The sequence below is a fragment of the Prosopis cineraria genome, unplaced genomic scaffold (assembly GCF_029017545.1).
Source record: "Prosopis cineraria cultivar Desert tree isolate PC_DT_omini unplaced genomic scaffold, ASM2901754v1 PC1886, whole genome shotgun sequence".
Lineage (NCBI taxonomy): Eukaryota > Viridiplantae > Streptophyta > Magnoliopsida > Fabales > Fabaceae > Prosopis > Prosopis cineraria.
The window spans coordinates 1-12,467 of record NW_026557211.1 but is presented as its reverse complement, the minus strand read 5'-3'; the positions used below and the strand labels follow the sequence as shown (position 1 = coordinate 12,467).

At 32.6% G+C, this 12,467-nt stretch overlaps 1 protein-coding gene and 1 long non-coding RNA gene across 4 annotated transcripts; both read left to right on the top strand.

Moving 5' to 3' along the window:
- Positions 1-1,165: 1,165 nt before the first annotated feature.
- LOC129301087 (uncharacterized) lies at positions 1,166-2,617 on the top strand. 2 transcript variants are annotated; one of them, XR_008590907.1, is made up of 3 exons: positions 1,171-1,222; positions 1,803-1,871; positions 2,325-2,617. It is a non-coding gene; the product is annotated as an uncharacterized LOC129301087 (long non-coding RNA). The 2 variants fall into 2 exon arrangements; XR_008590906.1 differs by lacking the exon at positions 1,803-1,871 and having other exon boundaries at positions 1,166-1,222.
- A 2,132-nt stretch (positions 2,618-4,749) lies between these two features.
- Positions 4,750-12,216, top strand: LOC129301086 (uncharacterized). Of its 2 annotated transcripts, none has more exons than XM_054939650.1 (14): positions 4,750-5,020; positions 5,194-5,370; positions 5,461-5,512; positions 5,594-5,701; positions 6,941-7,025; positions 7,871-7,925; positions 8,378-8,770; positions 9,423-9,482; positions 9,970-10,068; positions 10,164-10,274; positions 10,364-10,435; positions 10,537-10,653; positions 11,097-11,173; positions 12,170-12,215. In XM_054939650.1, exons 1-14 carry the CDS (start codon positions 4,958-4,960, stop codon positions 12,174-12,176), a joined length of 1,476 nt encoding a protein of 491 aa, XP_054795625.1. In that variant the 5' UTR covers positions 4,750-4,957; the 3' UTR covers positions 12,177-12,215. The 2 variants fall into 2 exon arrangements, 1 of the variants encoding a protein (XP_054795625.1); XR_008590905.1 differs by having other exon boundaries at positions 4,752-5,020; positions 10,815-11,173; positions 12,170-12,216.
- The last annotated feature ends 251 nt before the right edge of the window (positions 12,217-12,467 follow it).

Sequence of the window (12,467 nt, the reverse complement as noted above, 5' to 3'; positions counted from 1 at the left end):
GAGTTTGAATTAGGATTTGAAATAATAAAGGTTTAGAAAGAATTTTAAATTATAAAGAAATTAAGAGAGAACTTGAATTTCGATTTGGGTCAAATCCCAAATCTAAATTTATATATTTTTAATTATTCAGACAATGAATTTGACTCAAATTCAAATATAAATCCAATTCTATATGTATCCAAATATAGCATAAAGTATTCAAGAGATTTATAGTTAAGTTAAATACTTAACTAAAATATAAGATAAAATTTCTATCACATGGTTTATAGAAGCTATTACTTAAGTCAGTTTTGTTTCAGTGTTTAACCAATTGATTTTAATTTTGATTAGATAGCCTATAAAGTATAATTTTTTTTATTTTGTAATCATCAAAATCATGATTCAACACCTTTCTCCGATTCTAATTTAGTGAAAATCACACATTCAGCCCCATTTTAATGAATGTTTGTTTAAATCTAATGGTAGCGGCGAAAGTACCTCAACTTTCATTATTTAAGATTTAAAATATAACTTTTAAAAGTTTAGAGTTTAAATTGCTCATGAATTTATAATTCAAAGTTTAAATTGTATATTATCCTTAAAAAGTAATTAAAGGTACCAACAAGAGTTGGGTTTAGTGAAAAAAGATAATTTCTCAAAATGTGATGAATTAATATTTAAATTTTTATTAAAAAAATGCTCACATTTAGTTTCTTACTCTACCGTAAACAAAATTGCTTCCAACATAGTATCTATATATCACGTGAAACACTCCCCAAACGAGAGGATTTGTGTAACATCCCAATTTAAATTTTAATAGTTAATTTGGGTTAATAAAAATTTTGAAAAGTATTATTAAATTATTATTATAAAAAAAAGGTATGAAAAAAAAATAAATAAAATAAAAAAAATAAATAAAAATAAAAAAAATAATAATAATAAATAAAAAAAATAAAATATTATTAAATTATTATTATTATAATAATAAAAAGAAAGAAAGGAAAAGAAAGGAAGAAGAAGAAGAAAACGAATTTGCTTCGTCCGCCGCCTCAACAGTAACAATAATAAAATAATAATAAAAAGAAAAGAAGAAGAAGAGAGAGAAAGTAATTAAAAAAAATGTGGGACCCACTGAATTTTATAAAAACTCACCTGTTCCTTCATTTCTTCATTCCTTCTTTCGTGCGTGAGCTTCGGCAGAGAGAGCATCTGTGAGCCAAATTCACCGGTGCTGGGTTTTAAGGTAAGAGTTTTTAATAGGATATTTAGGGTGTGATTTTAAGCTTTTCAAGACTAAGTAAGTATTCTAAAAATTTTTCTTAGTCATCCTTCTTCTTTGGTTTCTGAGTTTGTAGTGGTAGAAAATTTAACATCTGGAAGAGGGATGAATTTATGTTGAATAAATATGGTTTTTGAGGTTGTCAGTAGTATAATGAATGTTATAGAGTATAAATTTGTTAATGATCTTTGAATTTATGGCTTATGGATAAAATTCTAGACTAGATCTGAAAATATATGTTGATTTATTGAGGTTTAGATGATTATTTGGGATGAGAAATGAATTATTATGGCTATAGGATTATGATTCTAAGCTAGAGACTTAATTTTTAATTTTTGAGTATTTTAGGTGCGAATTTATAAAATAAAAAGAAAATATTGATAATTAAAAGAGGAGTTAAAAATTATACTTAATAGTATTAACTATAGATTTGTATTAAGATTGAGATTAGGAATTATGTTATATTTTTAATTCTATTATTAGAATTATTTTATTAGTTTCAAAAATTGAAACTAATATTTATAAATAATATGTTATTTTGTAGATTGTATTACTGGTGAAGATTGTGGTGAGAGAGAAATTTTAAGGAATAATTTATTGAAAAAGCCACAAGGTAACCATGCTTTTAATTTGTGATTAGTGTTACTTCTTGTTAATTGGGTGATTATTGAGAAAATTATGAATTTTGTAATATTGTATAATTGTGCAATATTATTATGAATTTGTTTAATTATTGTGGGAGGTGTTGGGAGACTTGCTATTGTTGTTGTATTTATGTGCCACGTGGTACGCCCCTATTGGAGCTCAATAGGTGGTTTGTAAGGGCTCGGGCTAATCTACCTTTAGCCGGATAATTTAGTACCGAGTGAGGGCTACGGCTCGAGGTTAATGGAGGGATATAAGGATGGTTGTTTGTGTTTATTATAATATTTCTTATATTTGTTAGAATTATATTATTTTTAATTCTCACTTAGTAAGCACACACTTAACTGTTTGTATACACTATCATAAATTGGCTTTGGTTACTGGGACTTTTGAGTCTCATTATGTGGTTAACAATTTTCAGGAGAAGAGCCAAGAGTGACACGTGGAGGAGTCCCAGAGGCTTAGTGGTATAGATCCACTGTCTCTTTTGGGTATTTAATTTATGATTTATAATGTGTTATATTGCCAATATTAGGACTTTTTTATGTTTATTGTCAATTATATGAATATATAAATGTAATCATGCCTTTCAAACTATTTCTATTTTTGGTACAATTTGGATGACTGTAATTTTAATATTTGGTTTACTTTGGATTGGTTAAAATGGCATGATTATAAGGCCAAATAACTGGCTTGTGTTGAAAATTGACTAAATTGCTTATTTTACTTGTTGGGAGTATAAGGATGGACAAATGTGATTTAGTTTACTTGTTGGGAGTATAAGGATGGACAAATGTGATTTAGCCTAATGGCATGTGGGAGGTAAAAATTTATCTGAAATGTTATAGTGTGTAAGTTGAAGCCAATTATAAAATATTTTATATTGAAATTATTGATATAAAAATGTGTTGGGTGTCTGTAACCCAACTATGGTTGAGTTAAATTATTTAAAAAAAAAATTTGGTGTGTTACAATTTGAAACTCTCCCAGATCAACCAACAAACGAGGATTCCAATTTTTCGATGACTGTTAATGTTAATGACGTAAGCAATGCTTTTTTCACATCATTTAAACGCCACGTTTGATTCGAGTTCACAAACGTTGGCCCTCGGCCAACTCGTGGGGAATAAAACTGGGGCAAGGCTTGATCTACTTTTTGTGACCAATGGAAGTGAGAAAATGATACTTTTAAAAAATACTACTAAAGAACATCTCTAAAAAATTTTGTAATAGGTTATAACAAAAATTAATATATTTAATTAAAATACTCTCATTTATTAATTTTTTTACAACTCATCCTCATGGATAATTTTACTGGAGGATTTCTTATTTTCTGCTAACTTGATTTCTTTTCAATATATAGATTAAAAAAAAGAAATCCATTATTTTCTTATCTAAAATAGTAAAAATATGATTAATAGAATCTGATAAGAAAATCTTAAACCAACACAGAAATTTCAGTTTCTTCTAACTATCTTAAATTCGTCAAAGCTCATTATTTTTTCTTTTTTATCATGATTGGCTTTTTTCTCAAAGTTGCATTGAGATTTTGTACTATTAGCAGCTGTAAAATCTAAACCAATATGATTGATTTTCTTAACTCTATAGTTTCCTTTTTTTTTTTTGCTGTTTTCTTTTGAATTGATTGTTAAACATTTAGGCAACTCTATTTTTTTTTAATTCATGTGTATCAGATGAGGATGATGACATATTCAATGAATCCATATTTAAATACATTGTGGATTGCAGCAATAAGTTTAAGATATTGCTAAAGAAAAGGAACAAGGTGAGGAGGAGGATGCAGATATATTGGTGAAGATAAAACAAAGGACTTCATTACCCGTAAGAAAGGCAGAAGTATTGTTTTGTCCAAAAAAAAAAATGCTAATGAGATATTTTCTAGCTAAATTTTACTTATTCGTTGCTATAGATGATTTATTATTACATAATTCACGTAATGGCTATATATTATTACATATTTTATCATATTTTATAGGCGAATCTGAGGAGAAAGAAAATTAGGAAGATGCAAGGAGTACTTTTGCTTTTGTAAGACATATTCATGCATTGCTACAATCTCGATAGCAAAGTCCGTAACTACATGAATATAAATAGAATCCAGACTTGAAGATATTCGAGCCTGTTCTTTCCCACAAATATATGATAAAGTGATGATTGAGTTGGAGGAGCCTGATATGATAGGAAGAATGTTATATGTAGTAGGTATTATGAGATCACTAGTGAAAACATTAAAAAATAAGCAAACATCTTATGATTTATCTCATAGGACTGAACTAATGATATTATCGAAATTGCTAGACTCTTTATTATAAGAAATTGGATTATTCCTCTTAATTTTTTATCAGAGAAACAATTATCTCATAGGATTAGGGGTGATTTTTGTACTTATAATCATCCCCTACCTCTGTCAAAAGGTGGTAAATGATGATAGGATGGCTGCTCTTTGTACTCATTAAAAAAAAAAAATTGAAACGGCTTAATGTTTTTCAGTTTCCAATCACATGTTATGAAGTAACTAAATGTATTTAACTATAATGGAATACAAATAATATATGTTGCGATTATAGGCGCCAAATATGTGAACTATCCGTCCTAAATCTATCATTATAATTATCCCGGGATGCTCTACACTTAAAAGTTAAAACTAGTTACATTTAAATAATGTTGGTTTTATTTTGAAAGCTAATATAAAATAAAATGTGAAGCAATTTCCTTTTTTAATTTCGGGAAAAGAAGCCTCGTTCGTGTGACGGAGACACCGTGTCGCCATTCGTTGGGACAATTTATTACAAGGCGGGGAGTGAAAAAGCCCAGATCCGCAATAACGAATGCGTCAATCTTGACCGTTTATTTTGCCTCTCCTGAAAATCGAAAGGTGACGATTCCAGGAAATTGCTTACATCCCCGCGACGAAACTAACAACGTGCGGGGTTTCCTTCCTCTTTCTGTTATTCTTCCCGCAAATCGGATTTTCCTTTGTCGCGAAGTCGACTCTCTTTCTCTTGATTGTTTTCCCTACCTGCAATTCCGCCGATGCAAGAAACAGAACTTCACGATTTGTCCGACGACGCCGATTACGCTGCGTCGCAGCAACAGGTAACACCGTTGCCAATTTAGTTCCGAATGTGTCGCTTTCTTCCATGGAATTGGATTCGGTTAGGTTTAGGTGATTCGTTTGAATCTGTTCGAATCTACGCTTTTTTTTTTAAGGGATTATCACAAATTTAACTGGGTCAAGGAATTTTGTCGGTTTTATTGATTTGGATTAGGCATCATCCAGCATATTGCTGCGGAGCGACAGTAGTAAACAGAGCTCAAATAGTGAGCCAGACAGCGCCCAGCTAGTTTTTACGAAGGACAATGTCGCAATTCATCCGACTCAATTTGCTTCCGAAAGGATTAGTGGAAGACTGAAGTTGATTAAGCAAGGCTCTTCTCTGTTTATGGTATCCATTGATTGTTTTATTTTTTTTTTTTTTCCTTTTGGGGGAATGCAGTGTTTTTTTATGGAAATATCCATCTTCTCTTCGTTGTAGTCATGGATACCTTATACAGCGAACAATTCGAATGCCATGCTGTCTGAGAAAGGTAGTTCGCATTCGGACTTTGATATTTTGCCTGTATAGCTATCGTTCCATATATGCTGAAATTTATTCCTTTCTTATGTAGACAGAAACCTTTACACCATAAGGGCGGTGCCCTTTACTGACATCAGGTCCATTCGAAGACATACTCCTCCACTTGGGTGGCAATACATCATTGCTGTTTTGTCATCAGGTAAAGTAGAGCGTATGAACTACACAGATTTTATCATCTTTTTTTCGTATCCTTTCCCTGCGATCACTGTTTCATTCTCAAGTGTTGCGTATCATATTGACACTCGTCCATGGACGCTGTACCGTGGGATCGTTATCCATCCAGTTTGGATTTTAACACTCTGATAGTACATAAATGTTTTATTACAAAGATGTGGAGTTAATTATCTTATTCCAGCCATAATGGGGAGAAAATACACGGATTTATCTTTTTTCTTAATTGTAATAGATGCGATCACTTTGTTGGTGAAGGCATCTAATGTGGCAGGTTACAATTTCTCGCATTCAATGTGCAAGTTAGCAGAAACTAGAAAAGCAACCATTCTCTAAATAAATGAATCCATCATGGATGGCCTGTTCATTGACTCTGAATTTTATAAAATTAATGACATGGGTGTAATGAAGTACTTTTTTATTTTTTTTCCAAGATAAAGACTAGGTACTTTTTAATAAAACAATATAATTTTTTTATTTATTCTTATATTCAACTTTAGTAATGCTTAATTTATAACAATTGAAGTGTGTTGACTTAATTTGGTACTTTTACCAAGCTCTGCCATTTAAGACTTTCCTTTGTCTTTTCACATATATCATTGAATTTTAAAATGGTTCTGAAATATTTCTTCCTTTGTTGATGATAGATGAAATATCTAGCCAGTTTTTTCAAAGGGAACAGTGTCACAGTCGATCGGTCATGCATGCATGGTACAGATACATATTTTTTGCATTTCCACAAGAATATGGAAATAAATTTGCCACATCTATGCTTCCTGGATCTACAAGTACTTCATTTTTCATTAGTAATGATTTTTATTTTGCCAAGATCAGAAAATCTTCAACCAAATATTGTTCTCACATTAAGCATTCATATTTCCCTTTTCCTTTAATGATCTTATGATAAAATTTTATTGACCAAAAACATTTAGTTTTATTTTCAAATTGCCTGTTTACTCTTTGCATTTACCTTCAACTGTGCAAAATTGTTGGTTACCTATATACTTTCTCTCTTGAAGTCTCATTTGGCTCAGGCATGATTTTTTTCAGATATGCTTGTTATTCTAGTCGTATTTTTAACCAATATTTATCTGATCAGCAAGATCTTTGCGTCTGGCTGGCACTATTATTTTGTATGACTCAGTCTGTATCATGTTTTGTACTTTTTTTTTCCTTTTTTTTTTGGGGGGGGGTGCATGCTTTGCAGGACTTGCATACCCACCTCTGTACTTTTACAATGGAGGAGTCAGAGAATTTCTTGCTACAATAAAGCAACATGTTCTTCTTGTAAGGTTAGTTTCTGGATTTGTGTCTTAAATTTTCTTTTCTTCTAACTCGCTTATTGATGATGCAATTACTGGTCTCTTCATGATATATTTGAAAATTTCAAATGTACCTTTTAATTGAGAAAGGATGAACTTCATGAGGTTTATCCCCAAGGCCTTTTGAATTCAATTATTTGAAGCCTATTACTTGTTCTTATCTAATCAACGAACACTTGTAGTTATTTTCTGTTTCTGGGTAGCATTTTTCTCAGCTAATGGTTTGTAGAGTGTTTATCTTGGTTTCATGATTAAAAGGGCAGATATGCTGAATATGTGTAGAGAACTTGTTCCTATAGTCCATATGGCAATTTAGTGATTTAATGCGAAACATTGTTTTAAATAATGTAATTTTATTGACTAAATTGCCATGTAGGCTATAGAAACAATGCATAGAGAACTCGTTCCTATAACCAATTAACCTTTCACATTGAGTTCTTTCTTTTAATTGACATCTATGATTCTTAAATATTGATTTGAAAAATGTTTTAAATCCCTTACAAAGTCTCTTGCAGGCTAAATTTGTAGCTGAATACTTGAGCTATTTTATGATTATTGTTTATGCAAATCAAACATTTTAAAAGTGTTTGGCTGTGAGGCATATGGGCATGATGCTATTTTATCAGTAAAAAAATTAATGCAATTTATATGCTTCTAAATTCATTTCCTTTTTGTTGTCATTAATGGCTAAGAGGTCCAAAAAAATGTAGCTAAATAATATTTTAAAAATGTTTCAATTTTGATATAGTTTGAGTGCCATTTTCAGGCAGATATATTTTCAACCTCCTTTTTTCTTGTTATGCTATATTTTCCAGATCTGCAGAAGACACGAATGTGTTCATTGTGAATGATTTAAAGAATCCTCTGCAGGTATGTGGGATGCGTGCAAAGTTGTTTGATTGGTTTTAGCAACTTGGTTGTTTATGTAGAGTGTCCCTAGCAATATTATTGTTGTTATATGCAGGAAAGTACACATAACTAGTGAGTCTCATAATTATGAGTTAATATCCCTATTTTATTCTGATTATCAGAATATTTGATGGATAGCTCATAAAAATGTCATCCTCTTGAAATTTTTAAACTTATAAAAGCTCACATGCAGTTATGCTTTTGCTCTGCTCTTTTAGTCTGTGATTAGTGCGCTAGTCTGCTTTCAAAAGGAAGATGTAGGCAGAAAGTTTAGAAGAAATTAAGAGCTTACATTTGGTATTTATCTTTAGGTCTCTAAAATGTTTTGTGATATATATGTATATATATATTTGATTTTCGCGCCCCTTTTATTTTGGCTTTCTTATTTTTCTATTTCTTGGATTGACTTCCAGAGGACATTGTCGTCATTGGAGATGCCCAGGGCTGTTTCTATTGCTTGTGAACCTTCAAATATATCAGCTAATGAGTCAACTTTGAATGAGAACCAAGAGAGGACTGATAGCGGTGCCAGTGATGGACATGCTGCTGTTTCTCAATATCATGGAAGATCAAGACATAGAGTTAATGATCCTGCCAGAGATATTTCTATTCAAGTTTTGGAGAAGTTCTCTCTTGTGACCAAATTTGCCCGTGAGACAACTTCACAACTCTTCAGTGATCAGAGTAATGGATTTGGTGCCATTGAGAGAAGTTTTGATGAGACTCCTTTTGATCATCACAACAAGTCTTCCAGTATAGGAGAAAAAATTCCTGATGAAAGTCCTGTTCCCTCAGATCCTCTGGAGGTAACCCTCCCTTCTGTGGGTGCTATTGCTACTATATTAAATGTTAACCACTCCCAATGGTTATCCACCACATATTCTGTCTGAGCTGGTTACCTTGTTTGGTACATTTTATGGGCTGGAAGGAATTTAGTAGTAAGCTTTTATTCTCCTTTCTGATTGTGAGTTACCTTGTGCTTGCAAGTAACACTTGCTATGCTGTGTTGCCAGACATACTTCAGAGTCTATAATTTAGAATAAGTGTATTTTTCATCCCGCCAAAATTTAAAATTTATCAACACAATAGCATTTGGAGGTATAAAAGGTGTGCAGATCTATCACTCTCCCATGTGAAAAAAATGTGCATGTAATAATTCTATCTGAATGTAAGGTGACAGGGATGCTATGGAAAAATGTTCCTACTATGTTAATTTCTTGTCCATGTGGTGCTTTTGTGGCTCCTCCCAATCTGTAAGATCAGATACTACTCATGATTTATTTTGGTTGTTGGGGGCGTTGCTTTGATGGTTCATTTTGAGCATGCATACCAAGAGACTTATTTTACTATACATCTCATGTTTTTATACTTCAACAGGTGAATTTTGTTTTCCCCATTTTTCTTCCTCTTTACACCTAGCAATATCAATATCATTTTTTTGTTTCCCTCTACATGTAGTTTGATAAATTATCACAAGTATGGGGAAAACCACGGCAACTGCCTTTAGGTTATGATGAGGTGAGTTTTGATTTTCACTTTTTCTGTAATGTTTTTTTTTTTTCCTGTTGTTAATGCTTCTGTCAAGTTTAAGCAATGAATTTGTTGTGCAAATGCTCTCTGATCATGATCATCAATGTGTTTATACAATTCTTCTGTTTTTTATATGGATGAAATTATATGTAATAAAAAGCAATAAAGTGAAAAGTATTTATCAAGATACCATAATAGACTGGCTTGCTGAGAAATTTGGAGTCTGTGATTCCACATTCATGGATTTAGTCTAAGTTTTCATGCCCTAGTATTTCATGCAACTCGAGTCTTGGGGCCTATGGTTCCAAGCTCTTCCGACTTAGAGCCATAGGTTCTAAAATTGTGTCAACGTACTCTGGATCTTATTTATTTAGGTTTTTTAATTCTGCTAAAGCATTACCATCCAAAATAAGAGCATTCTAAAGTGGCAAAATGTTGCTTGTTGAACTGCTTGTGGCGGGTCTCATTTTTGCAGTGGGTTGGGTTCTTGGATTCTGAAGGGCGAGTAACAGATTCAGAAGCTTTAAGAAGGAGAATATTTTATGGAGGACTTGACCATGAGTTGCGGAATGAGGTCTGTGTTTAATAATATTTGTGATGATGTCCATCAGAGTAAATTTTTTGAAATTGGTCTCGCTCTTCCCTTACAAATCCTTATAAGAACGATAGGTTTGGGGATTTCTGTTGGGGTACTATTCATATGATTCAACATATGCTGAGAGGGAATATCTGAAGTCAGTCAAGAAGTCGGAGTACGAGACTATAAAGAGCCAGTGGCAGGTTTCCTCTTCTCCATGCCTTTTATATGCATCATTTTTAATATCTTACTGGGAATTAATAATAATTTGTTTATGCTCTTTTCTCTGTAGAGTATCCTCCCAGCACAGGCTAGAAGATTCACAAAATTCAGAGAGAGGAAAGGCCTAATTGACAAAGATGTGGTATGCTGGAAGCTAGTTCAGATGTTTATGAATTATCAAAAAGATTACATAACAGCAGTTGGATGGTGCACATGTAGTTTAACTGTCTTTTATTTTTGAAGGTGAGGACTGACAGAATTCTTGCTTTCTATGATGGGGATGATAATCCAAATGTGAATGTTCTACGGGATATCCTGTTGACTTATTCATTCTACAACTTTGACCTCGGTTATTGTCAGGTACTTATCAATGTGATGCATTGAACACCAGAATTTTGCTTCATGTTTTTTCCTTTAAAATGTTGGGATCTAAGAATCAATGACGGCTTCTCTTATCTATTCCTGTGCTTGGTTATCCTGGATGTTAAATAATTGATTAAGCAAAGAATTGTTCTCTGCAGCCAGGGTAGGAATATGTTAATAGCTAACATCTTTCTGCACCAAAGTAATTTATGGTACCACAAATCAAGAGTTGAGGTCCCTCATTTTTCCAACTTCCCATTACCATCCCTCCCCAATCTGACCCTGAAATTGGGGGGAAAAGGAAAGGTTAATAATTGAGAATTGACATTCCATATGTTTAGGCAATCTTATATTTGTTATCGTACAGGGTATGAGTGATCTTCTTTCCCCGATATATTTTGTAATGGGTGACGAATCAGAGGCATTTTGGTGTTTCGTAGCGCTTATGGAGCGTCTTGGACCCAACTTCAATCGTGATCAAAATGGCATGCATTCTCAACTTTTTGCATTATCTAAGGTTTACTCTCTCTCTCTCTCTCTCTCTCTCTCTCTACTTTTTGTGTGAGAACTTTCTTTTGATGCAGCAAGATGTTTCCTCTACAGTAGATTTCATGTGCTTATTTATTTGCTTGCCCATCAATTGCATCCCAACAATTGAATTGCAATTGTAGGTACCTCGTTGAGAGAACCATGCATTACCTGAATTAAGAAAAGGAAAGGAACATACAAATATGTTATAAATACAAATATTTCACAAATTGGAAAGCATAACTAGTGGATTTTCTCCCCATGAACTCCTTTCTAATTTAGATTTCCTCTGATTGTCAAAATTAATGAGACTTTTTTGATGGGATGGCAAAATCATTGCTGGCATGATTGTCTTACAAGTATGGTATCCTTTTATAAACAAAAACACTGCACGTTTTGTTCCATTATCACATCCCTTGTGTCACTGAGGTCTGCTTTGAACCTCAATGTGATGGTGAAACTAATGACTACTATTTCACACTCGACGTCTCTTAAATCTCTGATCATGCATCCCAGAAAATATGAGCCGCATCTCTGATCTAAATATAAATATGCCCTTTTTTTATTATAGAGATGTTATTAATCAAGTTGTTGTTATCCAGTTCAATGTGTTTCACAAACATTAGCATTGAGAGAGAAGTTGATAACTGAAACATAATGTTTCTGCAACTTAATTGTGCACCATTCTTCGAGAACTAAAAGCATAAATACAAGCTGGAACTGATAATCTATGTCTGCAACTTATTTAGAGCCTTGCATGTTATAAAGAGTCATCTGGTAAAATGTAAATCAAATCATACAAGAAGCTTTCATCATTGAAGCTGGGACTGATGATCTATGTCTGATAGTTTATCTATTTATCATCCTGTCATCAGTTTTGGACCAACACTGACAAAAGACATTTCTGTTGGGGACCTGTTACTAAGATGTATTCTTGTCAGTTTCCCTTGGCATTTCTGATTAATATTATAATTCTTTTTTGCAGTTGGTAGAGTTACTGGATAGTCCATTGCATAAATATTTTGAGCAGCAATGACTGCTTGAATTATTTCTTTGTTTCCGCTGGGTATGATTCAATTTAAAAGGTCAGATTCCTTGAATCGCTGTCTTGGATCCGTAATTTCAGGCTATGTCTGAACTTAATAGTGTATTCCTCTAGATTGTTAAATGTATTTTTCTTCCTTCTCATTTGGCCAATTGAACTTAGTTTGGCAGTTCACAGCAATGAGAAGTCTGTTGGACTGTCTTTGATAACAAAATATAGCAAGTAGTATTACATACTC

Coding starts and splice junctions, on each gene's coding strand:
- LOC129301086 (XM_054939650.1), top strand. CDS start 4,958: ATGCAAGAAACAGAACTTCACGATTTGTCCGACGACGCCGATTACGCT. Junction 5,021..5,193: donor ACGCTGCGTCGCAGCAACAG/GTAACACCGTTG, acceptor GATTTGGATTAG/GCATCATCCAGCATATTGCT. Junction 5,371..5,460: donor AAGGCTCTTCTCTGTTTATG/GTATCCATTGAT, acceptor TCTTCGTTGTAG/TCATGGATACCTTATACAGC.